The sequence below is a fragment of the Mandrillus leucophaeus genome, unplaced genomic scaffold, assembly GCF_000951045.1.
Source record: "Mandrillus leucophaeus isolate KB7577 unplaced genomic scaffold, Mleu.le_1.0 Scaffold128, whole genome shotgun sequence".
NCBI lineage: Eukaryota > Metazoa > Chordata > Mammalia > Primates > Cercopithecidae > Mandrillus > Mandrillus leucophaeus.
Window position 1 is genome coordinate 6122775 of NW_012101209.1, and position 19202 is coordinate 6141976.

The window sequence follows — 19202 nt, forward strand, 5'->3', positions numbered from 1 at the left end:
AGTATGTAAAGGGAAGAGTGCCACCTACTGAGTCACCAGTAGTCACCTACCTCCTTAGCACCTGGATTTTCCTATGGAGCAAGAACAAGCCTCCCCTATCTGGGCAGCAATCACTAAAGAGCATAGAGTTGATATGAAAACATTTAATCTCAAAATGAAATCTATTGTACCTCCAAGATACTCTTTTCTGGAAATAGGAATATATGTAAATTAAGGGACTAGAAGTTTATAGAGATTTTTTGTATGGGTTAAATAATACAGATGAATTAAGATGTGGTGTTAGGAAAGTTATTTGCCTATTTTAAGTATATAATGTCCTACTTTGTCTTGGGAGGAGATCTTTTGGCATGGCTGTCCATTGAAAGTATTTTCATCTCATTACTATATAAGGCTCTTGATATGATGTACAGTTTTTATAGCTACCCAATCCAAATTATCATTGGTTTTCTTCAAAAATAAGAATCTAAACATATTAAAAAGTTAGCATTATATGAAAAATTTGCAAATGGGCTTATTGCTCCTGTTACCAGCGTTAAAGTATTACTAGAAAGAAGGTAGACACAACAGCGTAGGAAAAGCTGCTGGTGATTTGAAACACAGTTGTCTCTCATAAATTTCAGATTAAGTGTCATATATGGGTGATAAAAGTGGCATAGGCTAGATTTTATATACTCATTATTCACTTAGTTTGTCTTTTTCAATTAAAGCTAAGTCTATCTTTTTCATTCCACTGAGTTTACATTTCTTTTTCAATCACATTCTGAACACATTACAATAGATGCTGCCTAAAAGTGAATATAGTGTAAATCTCAGACTAATGTGTTATTCACTGTGGCTTCTTTGAAAATGTGTGGTAAAAAGATTTTGATTATTGTAAGGTGCTATTTATCAAGAGTCATCTTTCAGCGGTTGAAAGATGTTCAGCCCTACCTTTAAACAGCCCAGCTTTCTTTTTTTTTTTTTTTTTTTTTTTGAGACGGAGTCTCGCTGTCTCCCAGACTGGAGTGCAGTGGCGCGATCTCCCAGCTTTCTATCAAAATTATCATTTAGCTTCCCAAAGTCAATTTTGGAAATTTTGTCCAATGATTGGATTGTAAGACTCTGGTATGTTTTACCCACTGTACCGTGAGAGCTCTTGTGCCAGTTCATGTCACCTTTTCCATATTTGAAAAGTCCACAGTTCATCTGCAACCTGTAAAAGCACGTGCTGAGTAATCAGGGAAGGACATCAGAACAATCAATAACTTTTCAATTAGCCATTTTCCAACTTTGGGCATTTGGCTCCATTGATTTGCATGTGCCCAGTTTAATTGATTTTTATGTTTTCATCAGTAGCTGTTTGGTCAGAGCCATACCCTGGTTTAACAGAGAAGAGCTTGTCTTTTTTTTTTTTTTTTTTTTCCTAACGGCAGCTTAGATTCTAGGCTAGGATCCCTATCGTATTAAGTTTGGTGACAGCACATCTCAGTGAAAGCAAAGAGAAATCTGGCCCAATTCACAATGTAGAGAGAGATGTGGAATTAAGTTAGTAAGGCCATTGGGGTGCTGTGTGATTGGTTTTACCTTTATTTTATTGATCTGTGGCTGAGCATATGGTGGTAGATTCAGCTCAATTCTTGCTCCCTCCCCCATACAATTCAGGCCATCATGGAGGCTGAGTGTGTGTATATGCATGTGCCAGGAGGTATTGGGTGATTGGAGGATTAGGCAGGAAGAGGAGGTGTTACCTTTGTGACTTGTTTTTAACCTCCAGTCTGCAAGCCATATTCTAGGCTGTTTGATAGCCGGGGGTTGTGAGGACAAGTGGCCAAACTGCTTTTCAAGAGTGGGAACCTGTGCTAGATACTATATCCAGAAGCTGAGAGTTATTTTATTATTTGCAAAAAAATTGTAAACTGTTCTGACCTAGTGTAGTTCCACCTTTTCACTATGTGATCTGTGTAGAAGTTGGTAGAAAGCAGTTAGTGTGTGTGTTAGATACTTGTCCCAACCACTGATGACTCTAGGGAAAGGTGGGGTGACTGTTTTTTAGGAGGTCTATATGTTAAAATGGGGAAAAAAGGAAAATTGGAATACTATTTAGTGATTTGGTGTGTTTGCCTCTTAGGGGTCTCCATGGCAATTGAGAGATTTCTAACTTAAACTGCTTAAGATTGCTGAGCCAGTATACGTCATCTTTTAATTTTGTTTTCAGACCTTGACATTTATCGACAGAGCAGTTGTAAATCTGATCTTTTCAGAGGCCTTCTCCCCCAGATCCTTATAGCTGTACCATGAGATAAGGTTTACTCTTGACAGTGTTGAGGTGTAATAGTAACTAAAATCCCATCACATTTACTTTCACCGGGATAACTTTTTCCTGCTGATGACTTGGGCTGGGGTGGAGGCTGATGGAGATAGGGGTAATTCTGGGGTTAAATGCAAGCAGTGCAGACCCTGCAATCTATTTGGCTGCTGGCCCGGAGGCAGGAGATGGGGGTTGGTGGGGGTAGTTAAACCTGGTAGTTAAACCCGGTAGTTAAACCCTTTCCCGTGGGCGCAGAGTGGGCCTCACACGCTTCTCTCCCGTGGCCAGTATGCGTGAGAGTGTGAGTTGAGCCCCTCCCTCTGAGGAAGAATTCTAAAAACCGGGCTAAGAGTCGAGCGAGGGAGGCTGACCTTTTCTTGTAATTAAATTACTGCGTTTCCCTGAATTACGGGCAGTCAGGAATGGTGAAATCTACATATTAACCGAGGAACACGACCCTCAAAGGAAGGTAGAAGAGGGCTAACGCTCTTGTTAGTTTACTGTGCTTGCTAGTTTACCGTTTGCAGGGCTATTTAGAGCACAATAAAAAGCTTCAAATCTCTTCTCCAACCAGCCAGAAGAGCACTTGATTCGCCCAAGACTTTTATTGCTCGCTTTTGAAATATTACCCTGGCTCTGAGCTGCAAAGCCACAGATCCAGCCCCGTTTGTCTGGCGAGGGCACTGCCCCAGACCTGGCTCTCCATGCTCACAGCACCGCCTGAGAGAAACCCTGGGGTTTAGATGTGCGTGTCTCCGACTGCAGAGCTGAAGCATCTCGCAGCCCTACAACTTCTTTGCGGCGCTTGGTCTGTCTTTGCGTTGCGAGATCAGGATCGGTGTGTTGTTCAGGCACCAGCCGAAGGCCACCGGCATGTCTAGGAGTCTCCTGTGCCTGGAAGAGGCTGGTTTCATCCGATTCTAAAAGAAACGGGTAAAGTGTAGATTTTAAGAAATAACCTAGGTTTCAAAAGTTTAAAAACCAAGTCTGTGGACAATCAACAAACTAAAATTATTTCAGGAACTGCTTCCAGTTTAAAGTTTTTTTTTGTTTTTTGTTTTTTTTTTTTTAGCAGAGCAATTTCTACCCTCTCCACATCACCTTTGAGAAATAATCACGAAAAAGGCACTGTTTATTAAATAATTTTAGTTGCTTTAAACCTTTTCTGGGAAAAGCTTAGGAATAAGTATGTTAAAAAAGGCAACTCTTAAAAAAAAAAAACAAAAAAACCCGTACCCAATCTCTGAATTTCTGCCATCCTTGAAAATTACCGATTCTTCCTGCAGTTGCACACTCTTTCAAAAAAAAATACTTTGTCATAAAATAGTAACATGGATCAGTATTTTAAAACATGTTTGGGGGCGTTAGAGAGCACTATGTAGAGTATTTATTGCATCCTTTTTTTTTTTTCCCTGAGTTTTTATAAAACTGAAATGACCTTTTAAAGAAAAAACTCTTGGGGGCAATTTGTTGTTATTACTTCCAGAGATAGAAAATAGATTCTGTTTGTTTAAACTTGGATTGTATAATGAAAATGTAAAATAGGCAATTAAATACTCATGGAAGAAGGAATCAAAGGCAAACATTGAGTGAAAATAACACTAAGCAGACTATTCCCCAGTCATTGGGCCAGTGATTCTTCCTATTGAGTCTGGTTGGAAGAAGAATCAGCAGTAGGGATGTTGCTTCTTCCCTTATTCCACTTTCTTGCAAAAGTTAATGTAATGATCTGAGGGGAGCCAGTGATCTTTCCATTTCAGCTAATGTCTAAATGTCCAAAGGTTGCTTGGTCTTCTGGGTACAAAACTTAAAGCGTTTAGAGCAGCATGCTTCTTTGTAAGTTTTGTTATTTTGAATTCACTTTAGAAGTCTGTGTCTAATTTGCACTAGTACTAGATTATGTCTCTATGTCCCCCTCATCAAAATATAACTCAAAGAGAAGCTGTGACATTTGCTTTCATTTCATTTTGATACTTATTTTTAACACATTAGTTGTTAATAGACTTCAAACCATAAGCTATTTTTAAAAATTATTACAGTATTCTTAATTCTTTTACTTGTCATATTGACTTAGTGAAAAATTACCTTTACACATTTGTTATGAATGTATAGAAGTTTAATCAGCTTTCCTCATTGGATCAAGATACTTTTGTAATCAAGAATTACAAACATTCATCCCATATACTAGGTTTTAAATGGTTAATTGTAAGTACAGTTGAGAGATTGTTTACCATACTACTTTGAATTATTTATATGTAATATTATTATGTTTTGATGCCATACAAAGTAGTTAAGGAAAAAGAAAGTAAAACATATATCCCTTCCATATGAAATAATCAATGATTTATAGCCATGCCTACTTAAACACCTTTTAATGATATCTTCCATATTAGATATTTCAAAATGAGCTGTGAAATTCTGAAAATAAAATTAAAATTGCACAGTATTTCATGAATAAGAAGAATGGAACTAGTATAAAAATTAAACCTGTAGTGTAAAAAAAAAAATTTTACACTAGAGAGAACCAGACAACACGGTAATTTAGAAGTTTACTAAAATTAAAAAAACAGAGGCTATGAGGGAATGTTACATAAAGCCATAGAAATCTTATTTCTTGGTAACTATATTTTTATATAGTGCAATAATTTATGTTTGTACTTCTTCCTTAAGAAATATCTCAGGTGGTAAACCATGGCAAGAAGCAAGAGCTCACAAAACTACACAGCTGGTTATCTTTTTTATTTGAGGGTAGTCAGAATGAGTGGGTAGGTAGGAAGGAGGAGGGCTTGATTTGGGAATCTTGGCTAGAAAATTGGATTTTCTTTGTCCTTTAAAGCATTACATGTTGGATATACCTGAAAATTGATTATTCTAGGGAAAACAGACCCTTGCCAGAGACATTAGCTTATATTGATACAATATATGAATGACGTTTTCACACCGGAACTTACAAAATACTAGAAAAGGATATTAACACATGCATAAAAACTTGGTGCTTGCTTCCATATAAAAGAATTGGCACCATAGTTTATTAAAACTTGTGTGCTTCTTTCCTGTTTAATGATGCCAAACATCCAAATAGTATTTGCTGTGGTAAGCATAAATACAACATACACATTTTATTAGCTAAGTGGTGATCAGATTTGTTCAACTTAGTATTTGAAACATACTTCAACTGTTAGGCTTTGGAATGATAAATATAACAAATTGTACAGGTATTAACGCTTATGTGTAGAAACAATCATTGTCCTATTTATCTTCACGAAACCTTTATTTCTTATAATTTGTATCCTGTTTCTTACATTGCGTGGTTTAGATGTTGAAACATTTGTAGCAGACACACTGAAAGGAGAAAATTTATCCAAGAAAGCAAAGGAAAAGAGAGAATCCCTTATTAAGAAGATAAAAGATGTAAAGTCTGTGTAAGTCACTTACCTTTTCTTTACTGATTTCTTACATAGAAGCAGTTTTATAACTAACATTTTAATAAGAAATCGATTATTATGGAGTTAAATTTTTAATGTTCTAATTTGATTGGTGTTAAGTATTTTTAAAGGGCAAAAAATAGATTTCCACTATATAGTTTTTAAACACAGATATGCTTATAATGCCCTTCTTGATTATGTATTTTTCTGAGCATTCTAGCAGAATTCAACTGTTTATTTTGATTATCTGAGGGTATATTTGGTTTAAATGATAAGACAAAGGTAAATTGAGGATTTTAATATACAGAAAATACCTCAGACACTGAAGAAAGATAATCCTTTTAATTGTTACTACTTTAAATGAATAGATGTAATATATTTACATGTCATAGATATTAAGATATGTCCTCATTTTACTACTGTACTTAGATCTTTAAAAATTATTTAAAATTTTTAAGCATTTTGGAATTATCATTTCAGGACAGGAATTAGTTTTTTCTAATGTATATCTAGGTGTGTATTTTTAATATAGATTTTGGATTTTAATTATTGTTACTGATTAGACCTTGTTTTTATTTTTCAACCTCATTAAAAAATATAATGTTCTTTATTTTGTAGCTATCTTCAGGAATTTCAAGATAAAGGTAAGTTTTTATGTTTGGCAAACTTGAAAGTTTTTTTTTCCTCTGTGGAGATTTCAATAGGATAATCTAACACGTACTGAAATTTGATAGCTGGAATCAAAATTTAAATTTCTATAATGTGTACTTAGACCTTCAAGATGAGAGTGCTAGCTCCCCCTGCTGAGAAGAAAATTAAACAGTATATCCAGAATTTACTCTGCACAGTCTTCCGATGCAGAAATCTTATGCACTTAACATTCTTAGGTTTTGTGTTTCTTAGAGTACATTGTGGCAGAAATTTGTCAGGAAAGGTGAAAACCTCCAATTACATGTGGAATAACTTGGTGAAGCAGAGGTGAGATATTAACCCACTGCCATTTATCACTGCAGAGATTATTTTATAGTGGTAGGAGAAGGGCCTGTGGCTGAGTGCTCACAGGTAATGTTTTTGAAGGACGTTTTGAAAACAGTATAAATTTTTGTTTGAGAACAAACAATAAAATCTTTTTCAAGTGAAAGTTTTTATTTTCCTTGTGGTTATTTTGATATGAATACATAGGGGCCATAGACATTTTTTAAAGAAGGGAATTCAGTTTCATTTTTTTGGAAATATGTGAGAATGCTGATAACCTGATTGTCTCCCTCTAGATTTGAGAGACAGCTGCTTAGCAGACTGAAAAACAGATCAGGAAAGGTATAGGAACTTCCTACTACTTTATATATTCAATTCTTTAAGGGAAACTGGGTGTGGCCCTTACTTCCGTGGTACTTATTCATGGGTTATGATGTACAGCTTGTGGATACTGGTTTGAGGGTCACAATATAAAGTTAGTTAACCTCCATAGAGCTAGGTTCCGGATTTGAGGAAGACACACAGTGTGGCATCTTCTAACCATAGCTAACAGATCCCAGAGTAAATCATATTTGTGCCAACTGATAAGTGGGAAGGTGGTAACAGTTTCAATAAACAAAGTAGTTAACCAAACAAACCTAAAATCAATTAAAAGGAAGTCACAGTTTTATTTTCACATTAGATCATCAAGATTGGTATGATTGAAGGGAATGAGAAGAGATTTTTTTTTCATATTAAGATTTTTAACACTTAAAAAAAGAAATGAGCAGGAAACTATTACCTGCAAGTACCCACTTTTTTTGTGCTCTGCAAGAAATCCTAATCTCTGGGTTTAATTCTGCTGCATTTTGTTTAGATGAATGTAGAAATGAATTTATGCATTTTAATTATGATAACTTATATAGTATACTTTATGGAAGAATATTAGATACCAGATTCTGCCTCTCTTAAAAGGCATATTATTTCCAGTGATTATTGAACTTGCATTGTGCTTTGTGGTTTAATTATTTGTGCATTTAAAATTTTTAAGCTAAAAAAGCATGGTATGAAGCAATTGTGTAATTGCATATGGATCAGTAATAGTGTAGCAACTTTTCCTTTGGTATTTTGTTTTAGAATTCGTTCAGGTGTGTGGATATTAAAATTACATTACTGAGATACATTCTTTGTCTCTAAAGAGAATGGAAATTTATATAGTATTTGATAGAAATTGAAAAATGAGCATAAAATAGGAGTTCAAAAAGCATAGAATTTAGGGATTGCTCATAATCATTTTCCTCTCAATAAGTCATTTGTAGTTCAATACTGCTGTATTGACTTAAATAATTATGAAGAATGCCTGTTTAAAAGTAAGCCTGTAGATGAATTAGGTGTATACCTTGGAGAAATTGAGCTGAGTACTTTTATGCCATTGTATACTCAAAGTATATTCAGCTTTATTCTAAAAAGACTATTCCTGTACTTTGTTAGGCATAGTAAAGGGTACAGACCTAATAGTTGCAAAGTAATTATTCAAGATATAGTACATCTCTTTTTAAAAATAGGAATTTATTTTCAGGTCTCTACATTGAGTAAATTCAATTCTAAATATGCTTTGGGAGTGTTGCCTTTTCTCCACCTTGCGTTTTCCCCTTGAGGTTTTGGATTATCTTTATACAAGGAGGTCTGGGCAGAATTCCTTTTGGCTGTTTTCCGTCCTTTCTCTTCCCTCTTGTCTCTCTCTCTCTCTAGTCAATGTAGGGTCACATTGTGAACATAACCTTTTTCCTCCTTTCTACCTTTACACCCTTATTTTATTTACATATATGTGTATATATATTTTAAAAGACAGTTAAGTATCATTTTGATGTCACTATTGGGGGGAAAAAAAGGACCAGGTAGAGAGTTCTTAAATAAAAAGAGTTAATGCAGATTTATTCATATTTAATAAGTTATTAATTTCTCTAATGCACACAGATGTGTATCATCCTTCCTTACTTCCCTCACAAATCCTTCCCTTCTACTCTATATAATCTCCCATCCTGAGATTTAACAATACAGATTTTACAGTTTGAGGTATTTCTTTTTTTTTTTTTTAAGACAGGGTCTCACTCTGCCTCCCAGGCTGGAGTGCAGTGGCACCATCTTGGCTCAGTGCAACCTCCGCCTTCCAGGCTCAAGTGATCCTTCCACCTCAGCCTCTGGAGTAGATGGAGCTATAGGCACTTGCCTACATGCCCAGCTAATTTTTTTTTTTTGTAAAAATGGGGTTTTGTCATGTGTCACAGGCTGTTTTCTAGTTCCTTGGCTCAAGAGGTCAGCTGCCTCAGCCTCCCAAAGTGCTGGATTACAGGCGTGAGCCACCATGCCTGGCTGTCGATTCTTAAAATTTAAAATTAATTGAGTTGATATGGTAGTTGAAACACTAGGCTGCATAGATCTTAGGATTTTTTTTTGATATTTCCATTTTTTTGGGTGAGAATAGTTTACACTGGTAGAAACTCATTTTATTACAGTGGTTTCTAGTTATTGAAGCTTGTGTATTAAGCTAATGTTTCAATTGTTTATATTAATTTCCATAGAAAGCTATTGTTTTACAACCTTCTTTTTCATTTAATTTATTAAAATTCTTCTTTTATCCTTATATGTGCAAGTCTTGATTCCTCTGTTGAAGAGATCTGACCGATTTCATCTTTAGAATAATTATCAGCTGATTTTCTAAATTCCTTAATTTTACTTGTACTTAGGAAAGATTTGAATCTAATCAGCTAGAACACTTCTTGCTGAGTCTAGTCCTTGTTATTCATTTGAAATATTGCTGGTTTTATCTAGAACAGATAGTTCCTTTTTATATCCTTCAAAGTATTGTATGTAACAGAATAACCTAGTTTCTTTTTTCTTTTCTTTTTCCTTTTTTTTTCCTTCTTTTTTTTGAGATAGGATCTCACTCTGTCATCCAGGCTGGAGTGGAGTGGTGTGATCATGACTCACTGCCGCGTCAGCCTCCCTCAGCTCCTTTGGGAGGCTAAGGTGATTCTTTTTCCATCTTAGCCTCCTGAGTAGCTGGGACTGTAGGTACGCTGCCTGTGTATTGTATTTTTTTGTAGAGATGAGTTTTCGCCACGTTGCCCAGGCTGGTCTTGAACTTCTGGGCTCAAGAGATCCACCCGCCTTGGCCTCCCAAAGTGCTGGGACTTACAGGCATGAGTCACCGTGCTCGGCCAACAGAAGAACCTAGTTTCTAACCTTAGTGTTTTACTTGCAATATTGCCTCATACTATAAAGTATCCTCCGGAATTTAGGCTTCATGCACTGGAATTATGCTATGTGATTATTTCAGCATTGTTCTCTATCACATAACAAGGTCATAGGTCTCTTAATGTGACTTGAAATAATTATTTTTGCAATGAGAATATATTACTATTTAGCAAATACTGTTATGGACTATTAACTAGAATTTTCTAATGCTGTATATGTTAAGTACATGATAAAAAAATTTTGCCTGTAGTTGTGTCTTGATCATGTATTAGTCTCGGTTTTCTCCAAAGATGATTTTGGTGTGATTGCTTTCCTTATAGACTGATTTACTGAAATAAGATAATGTGAAAGTAGATAGTAGGTGTTTAATAAATATTATTGCGTACTTTCAGATTCAACTTTATTTGTCAAGAAGATTTAAGTTAATCTTGATTCATAAATTCGGTTTTCAAACAATTTGGGGGAAAATTATCAATTATTAAAAGAAGGGCATATTTATTAGCATTACTCAAATATTTCATGAGACTTTTTTTTCAAATTTGTAAAATGTTAGTGTCTACAGTTTTGTTTTGTTTGTGTTTTTTTTTTTTGAGATGGACTCTAACTCTGTCGCACCCTGGCTGGAGTGCAGTGGCACGATCTCTGCTCGCTGCAACCTCTACCTCCTGGGTTCAAGCGATTCTCCTGCCTCAACCTCCCGAGTAGCTGGGATTATAGGCATCCACCTCCATGCCCGGCTAATTTTTTGTATTTTTAGGAGAGACAGGGTTTCACCATGTTGGTCAGGCTGGTCTCGAATTCCTGACCTCAGGTAATCTTCCCACCTTGGCCTCCCAAAGTGCTGGGGTTACAGGCGTGGGCCACCGTGCCCGGCCTGGTGTCTACAGTTTTGAAAAAGGGGAATATATTGCTTCAGGTGCTACAGCTAAAAAGTCTCATTTTCTCCTTTAAAATCTTTTTGCTCTAATTGTCAAAAAAAAAAAAAAAAAAGATTTTGCCTTAGTATTTTATTGATATTGTAAAATATGCGTAGATTTACTTAGAAAGCAGTTTCCTTTTACCTTCTCGCTCATACTATTTCTTAAGTTTATTAATGGACTAAGAATAGCAGAATAAGAATAGCAGAAAAGTCTGAAGTTTGGATGATGTTTAATTTCCTTTTTTTACCATTCCTAACATAGTGTGTTTTCTGTTGAATGATAACTCCACAATGAAATCTGAGGAAATAATTCACAGCTTTTTCCTTCTATCACCTACCCCCACCATTGGCCTTGTACAAATGTCTCAAGCATGTTTGAAATGACGGGACCTGTAGTAGTAGAGTATATTCCACAGGCAGTGCTTGAAAAATGGTATTCTTATTTTAAAGCTCTGCGCCAGTTTCGTGCCAGAAGTTGTCTTCAGTATTTGCATGCTGTAAATTAGCCCTCCTACTGTAGAAGAATTACGAGGAGAATCTTCTTTTCAGTGACCTATATCCTTCAAAGCCTTAAGAATGAAACTTCCCTGAAGAAATGACAAGTTAAATGCTTAATTATGTAAATTTAGTTATATATTATTACTTGAAATATTAGTTTAGACAAGTGAACTAAGTAGAGAATTAGAAATTAATTTATTTTCACTAGAGTAATTTTTCTCCCTGTTTGTCTTTCAGTAAGAAAGAATGGTTATCACTCAGGTTTTAGGTACAGGTTTAATAGTATCCCTTATCCAAAGTTCTTGGGACCAGAAGTGTTTCAGATTTTGGATTTTGGGACATTTGCATATATATAATGAGATATCTTGAGGATGGAACCTAAGCATAGACACTAAATTCATTTATGTTTCATATACACCTTGTAATTTTGTGCATGAACTAAAGTTTGTGAACATTGAACCATCAGAAAGCAAAGATGTTAGGCATGGAATTTTCCACTTGTGTTGTCATGTTGACAAAAAGTTTTGGATTTTGGAACATTTTGGAGTTCTGTTGATTTAGGGATGTTCAACCTGTATATTACTTCATTTCCTGTTTACCTGATTGTGTTTAAAATAGGACTGTTCTGAAAAAACAAGCAACAAATTGGGTAAGTCAGCTTCAATGATTGTAGAGATTATGACTGTTCAGTTGTTGTTGGGCTACATCTCTAGACATTTGGGAAAATGTTAATTGGTAATGAACCACGTTAAAAAGAATGGCTAATAGTAATTTGATCCCAGCTAGTATAAATTTAAAAATGTTTTCAGAAAAATATGCTGCTGTAGTATGATTAAACCTTGAGTTTGTTGCAATGTTTGTTACTACTGAAATTATAGGAAGGTAAGTCTTGGATCATTGTCTTTTATTCTGTTAAATTTGTATTGTTAATTAAACTTTTGAAAGTTGTGGGATAAATCAAATGCTTTTCTAGGGAAACAAGAAACAGTATTAATGAGCAACAACCCCATAATTATCCTTGTGAGTATATAACAGGGACACATTCATGTCTTTTCTTTGCGCAATAACTTTTACAAAGAAGTATTTTTAAACTGATCATTAATTTTATGACCACAGAAATGAGATGCAAAATTTATGCTATTGTCAGTGGCACAGGCTCACAGCACCACTGACATTGTGTGTGATTGTAATAGAATGGCTGCCAACTAATGATTCTGTAGACATTTCATTTGAGTGTGCTTTTCTTTTAGATGTGTGATTAGGCTGTAATGCTTTCACTTATGTCTGTAAATTGTATTGGATATGTTTACCTGATGCCTGTTGTTGATTTGGAGTGTAGTTTTGTATTACATAAATGCAAGTTGAACTTTTTTTTTTTTTTTTTTTTAATTTGTAGAAGTCTTTGCAGGTTTGACTACAAATACTCAGTCCTAGAGAGGAAAAATGCTTTGCACTACTCAACAGCGACCCCTGTGTTCAGTTAAAACTCCTTATAAGACAGCAGCTTTTACTCTTTATTGGGTTGAAAAAAAACTAGAGGGGAGGAAAAGGGATGGACCATCACTGGAACAATAGTAAGATGAAGAAGACCATCTTGAAAAATGATATGTCCTTTCAACTATATGCAGGTTAAAAAGGGGCTATCCCTGTATATATAACATATAGATTCTTTGCTTTCTGAGTTAATTCAAAGGATTATGGGGAGAAAAAAAATAAGGAAGAAATGAAGCCAGTAGCAGTACTTAGTTCATTTTATCTTAGGTAAATATAAACATCACACTGATTTTTTTTTTTTTTTAAATACTAGCAGTAAACTGCAATTCTTAGAATGGGTAAGTTGAAGACAATTTCATTTTAATATATCACCCCAAAGCATTTTATTTTTATTTTGATTTTTTGAGATGGAGTCTCACTCTGTTGCCCAGGCTGGAGTGCAGTGGCATAATCTTGGCCCACTGCAGTGGCACGATCTTGGCTCACCGCCTCCCGGGTTCAAGCAGTTCTCCCTGCCTCAGCCTCCTGAGTAGCTGGGATTATGGGTGTCTGCCATCATGCCCGGCTAATTTTTGTATATTTAGTGGAGGCAAGTTTTGCCATGTTGGCCAGGCTGGTCTTGAACTCCTGAGCTCAAGTGATCCACCTGCCTTGGCCTCACACAGTCTTGGGATTACAGGCGAGAGCCACCACACCCGGCCTATTTTTTTAATAAAAACAAAACCATAACTTTCTATAAAAGTCAAAACCATGACTTTAATAAAAACCAATCCATGAAAGGCTAACAGGTCTTTCACCTTTTAGTGATCAATTTGTGTAGAATAAATACTCTGAACTCATATTAGATATTGTTGAGTTTATAGCTTTAGTAATGAACTTTTGATATGTATGCATATATTTATACATATTGAATAAAGAATGGCGTTTGCATTTGTGTGTATGTATGTGTGTATAAATGCGTATATACACATATATACATACACATATTAATGGATATTCTCAAAGGATAATAAACTACTTCTAATTTTAAAAACTAAGTTTTAATTTTACTGTTTACTTCCACACAAAGTTTAATATAAGCCTGAACATCTGAATTTTTTTTCAAAATCTTTGCTATTATTATTTGGTTTTACTGTTCTTTTTAAATAGTCATAATAGCAAAATACGCCACATGCTAAGTGCTAGTGATGTTTTTGAAGTATCCTAATACTTTTTTTGCAGCAAGATTTTTTGTGTGAGATAGGAAATATTCTTAGAAAATTCATACCACAAAAATTCTTAACTTCATTAAGAATGTAAAGATACCCTAACAACTAAGAGTAACTGAGAATTTCTTGATCCCTACTGCTACGTATTCCATGAACTGTCATAACATGATCAAAACATTTTTACTAGCACTTTATGAAGTTCCTTCCTACCTTATATTTGAATTCAGAGCACTCTTCTTTTGTTAAAAAATTTTTTTTTTAGAGATGGGGTCTTGGTCTGTTGCCCAGGTTGGAATGCAGTGGTGCAGTTATAGCTCACTGCAGCCTCAAACTCCTGGGCTCAAGCCGTCCTCTTACCTCAGCCTCTCACAGATGTGACTACAGGTACAGGCCACCACACCTGGCTAATTGTTTTTATTTTTATTTTTATTTGTTTTTGAGATGGAGTCTTGCTCTGTCGCCCAGGCTGGAGTGCAATGGCGCGATCTTGGCTCACTGCAAGCTCCACCTCCCGGGTTCACGCCTTTCTCCTGCCTCAGCCTCTTGAGTAACTGGGACTACAGGCGTCCGCCACCACGCCTGGCTAATTTTTTGGTATTTTTAGTAGAGACTGGGTTTCACTGTGTTAGCCAGGATGTTCTCGATCTCCTGACCTTGTGATCTGCCCACCTCGGCCTCCCACAGTGCTGGGTTTACAAGCGTGAGCCACCGCGCCCGACCTGTTTTTATTTTTATTTAGAGGTGTGGTCTTGCTATGTTGCCCAGCCTGGTGTCTAATTCCTGGCCACAAGTGACCCTCTGGCCTCAAGCATGCTGAGTAGCTGAGATTACAGGTGTGAGCACTGCCACCAGCCTAGCACTCTTCTTTTCATAAGAGAAATATCGTAAGGGATCACTGAGTGTTCTGAAAAGGACTTTGAATATCTCGAAAGAGAAAGAAATTAAGTTCCAAAGAATGAGTAGTATTTATGTGTTCCTTATAATTTTAACTGTGGGAGTAACATCACCGTATTTACTGTACCTAGTAGTGGAATCCCTAAGAATGACAATATAGCCATCTCTATGTTCTGCCCTTGTCTTCTTAATGAGAGATGTCTCTGTGATGACAATTGTTCATGAAGTGGCAAAACTATAAGGAAATAGAGAGGAATATGTATTTAAAAAAATTATTTGGACAGTGTTGTCTTGAAAGAGGCTATTTTCTCTACCAAAAATGTGGTAACAAATAGGGTGACACCCATCAAATGGTTGTCAGAGGACACAGATACCGTTTTGGAGAGACAAGTAGCTTAAATCTGGGTCTGCCAGGAACTGTGGTTCAAAAGTGATACTGTAGCTACTCAGCAGTTCCAATGGGGATTTTCCTTGTGCTTTTTGGGTAATCCCTGAGGTGGCTTTTTTTCTGTCATGTAACTTGAATTCAACAGTCAAATAATATGGAATTAAGCATACATTTTTCTTTGTTGTGAAATCTGGGTGAGAAATGAACGCTTATGTGTAACTGGGCTAGCAAATATTTGTGTTTTTTAAAAAAATTATTTTAAATGATTACATGGAAAAAATTGAAACCACAAGATCTTGTGGAGATTAATTAGCCTAAAATAGAAAAATCAATCAAAAAATCGACCAACCAACCTAGGATTTGAAAATCAAGTAGGAAACTGGCCAGAACATTAAAAAATAACAACATACCATTGAATGAAACTGAAAGTATATAGTTTGTAAATTACTCTTACTTGAATTTCAAAAGATTATGAAAATTTTAAAGCAGTTTTTTCTATAAAAGATTTGTGGTCTGGAAAATGCAATGGATTATTTTTAATCCTCTCTAATCCTGTTATTTTAATGAAAATACAAAATATTCATATAGCTTCAAATTATTAGTTTCTCATCATAATTTTTCAAATTATTGAGTAGGTAAATGGAATTACTTGTATTGTGTTTTCTGTTGTGCTTCCTGGGTTTTGTTGTTGTTGTTGTTATTGTTATTTTGGTTTTGCTTGTTTGTTTGGATATACACTACACTCTGTTTTACCCTGTTTCTACTTTTTGGCTGCTTCTTTGTAGAGATCATCATAAGTTTGGACTGTATTCTTTTGTGTCAATAATAAGCAATTGTATAATGACCTTCAAAAACTCTTACTATATCTAGGTTACAATGGCTATAAACTAAGATAAGACCTGTTTTTACCTAGTTTTAAAAGTTTTCTTTTTTTCTATGACAATGACTCAATTTAGTAGTAAGTAAAATTTACCTCTTCTAACAAAGTAACATTAGCATTAAGTAACATTGCTTTAAATGGCTAAAGTATAAAAGGCATTTCTCTGATTTTTTTTTAACAGGTGATGCAGAAGATGGGGAAGAATATGATGACCCTTTTGCTAGGCCTCCAGACACTATTTCATTAGCCTCAGAACGATACGATAAAGACGATGAAGCCCCCTCTGATGGTATGTGACATTTTCCCACATAACTCTGACACTCACACAAAACAATGCTATGTATACAGGTGGTAGTTTTATGAGAAAGCAGATGAACATAGAGGCTTCGGTTAACTTACCTTTACCAAAACCTTTTAAGGAACAGAAGAGCTCTCTCTAGTGGTTCTAGTAAGGTTTTCCTAAGTATGTAATGGCTTTTCTTGAAAATGTTCTTTACTAAAATTTTTGAGAGAGTGCCTGTATCATCATATGAATATTATTAGTAACAGTTTGTTAGTTAATTTAATATTATCAGATTCTTGCTTAATTTTATTGTGCTACTTAAAGGCTTATTGTATTATTTATTTTATAAATAATAAAAAAGATTTTTGATCTATTTTTTTCTGAAAACTTTATACAAAATGAGTTAATAAAATATTAAGTTAATTTTCTGACATAGCCTCTTCACATTGAGACAGGTTTTTATAAAATGCTTCTTTTAATACACATTTTCATTTTTATGATTGTCACTTAAAAGTGCCCCATATTATGCAGTAATATTGCAGTGTTTGTTGACTGAATTAGTAATAAATTTATCTCTTAGTTATTTCTAAAAGCTATTGAATGTTGCCAAAGTTATGAAACTTGTTTTTAGTGTAGTATGTACTTTGTCTGTTATAACCATTGAGTGTATCTCCATTATAGAAACCTTATAAGGGTAATATATAGTTATAAATTAAGACTGTGTATCGATAAATTGGTCATGCATGTTAATTTGTAGCACTCAAAGTTTCACATAGACATAGAGATGAATAATACCTTCTGCCACTATGTGACGATCAAACTGTGCAGTTCCATCTCTAAATACAATTGCTGAATGAAAATATGGTTCCTGCAACAGAGCACTTCACGTTTTATGTTATCCAGATTATTCCCTTTGGAAACATAAATTGCTTTTATGAGGTATAAAATTATGTCTATTGCAGAACGGGGATAAGTCAAGTACATGCATAAGTGATAAACATTCTAACCACTGATTCAGTACAAAACAATCTTTTTTTATATCCAGAACTTTGTACAAAGTGTAGCAATAATAGTCATATCTATTTTATGTTGAATGTTATGCTTTGGCAAACATTTAATTTCTTTTTTTAAAGGGAGGGATTTTTTTTTGCTGTTATATTCACTTTCTATTTTTTAAAGAGATAAACATTTCTTTTCTCTTCACCAAAACAGAGTATTACCCTTTCCAACCTCATCTTCAAAAGCATTTCTACTAGAAAATGTTCTATAATTAAATAAATAATATTTTCAGGCAAAACAATGAATTGTTATTTAAGTGGTACTATTTTTCAGACGCATTGCAATTGCTTTACTTCTCTGTAAAATGCTGGTGTATATAAATATGTGTGTGTGTACACACAAACACAGACAGAATATTTATACTAAGAGAGACATACGCAGAATATATTCATAGACTGTATGTACATAGTTTCTTAAAATAGCGTAAATATTTTGATATTCAGGGGAGTGCTATGTGTATTCTTGAAAAATTTGCAACCTAAAAAGAAATTCAACAATTAAATATCTATGAGAGCCAGAAATCCTCTAGTAGCTTGTTAGAAAAAATAAATTATTATTAAATTATAGTGCATTTACATTATTGTGTTTTCTTTTTAAGAGTAAATAATTTATCATATATTTTTATAACCAAATATTCAGGAAACACACTAAAAGATTTGTTGTTAAAAGGTTGTTTTATTGATTTTAAATATTATTTAATAACATTTATATGTAACATCAAATTTTTTGTTAGTAGTGCCTACTCTTTAGTGTTTAAGCAATTCTTGAGTAGATTAAAACTAACCTGTAGTATTACTCATTTTTGATATATAAATAATACTATTTTTGATACGTTCACATTTTCTTCTAAGAATATCATTATTAAAATTCATTTTTAAACTACTACTTGGACATTTAATATTCACTGTAAAATATCATCTCAATGTATCAGTCTTTCTCCCTTCAACTTAGATTTTGTGTGTGTTCTCTTTCCTTTGATGAATAAATTTCCTTCATCATGTGACCTCAGTCTAATAATGTGTTAATTATAAAAAAGATAATGCATTTAATGATAAGCATAACCAAATTAGCACAGGTCACCAAACGGCCTTTTGTCAAATCAGATTGTTGTTTTGTCCTTTTGACTTTTACCTTATGGTAGGCACTAACAAAGTATCTGAACTTTGATAGGCTATAAACTCTAAACATGATATGTATTTTTCATAATGCTAATGTAATTTTCAAGGTACCAAAAAGGTCAAACCTGCACATCTCTATGTGCATTCTAAGTCTGTCTTTTGCTTTAATATTTCTTTTTCTCTGTTCCTGTGGTTCAAAAGTTCACTCAGTTCCCAAATGGCCACCTAATTTTCCAGTTATTCCCTCAAGCCATATGTGTTTTGGTTTCTTTATGGTTTATTAGGTACTGTAGGAAAGTAGCATAAGTTATATCTTCTAATGAAATTCAAGCACACTTCAGTGATGCTTCGACTTGATTGCTAGTAGCAATTAAATCACAGCCAAGAAGAATAATGTATAATCTCACAAGGTCCAGGCACCATATAGAAATCAAATGGGGATGAAAACAGCAAAAAGAAAGTTTCCAAACCCTGCCAGGTATGTTGTTTTCAGCCTGCCTTTTTATTTATTTATTTATTTATTTATTTATTTATTTA

The 19202-nt window shown here is 34.4% G+C and overlaps 1 protein-coding gene across 3 annotated transcripts in view; it reads left to right on the plus strand.

Annotated features, from left to right (window-relative positions):
• The window catches only part of SKAP2 (src kinase associated phosphoprotein 2), a 360207-nt gene that overhangs the window by 157718 nt on the left and 183287 nt on the right, over positions 1-19202 (plus strand). For 2 of the 3 annotated variants that reach the window (XM_011972276.1, XM_011972275.1), the window contains 3 exons: positions 5604-5709; positions 6331-6356; positions 16387-16494. In XM_011972276.1, the coding sequence (XP_011827666.1) occupies positions 5604-5709; positions 6331-6356; positions 16387-16494 (240 nt within the window). Of the gene's footprint in view, positions 1-2953; positions 3221-5603; positions 5710-6330; positions 6357-16386; positions 16495-19202 lie in introns of those variants that run through there. The other variant, XM_011972277.1, reaches the window with a different exon arrangement.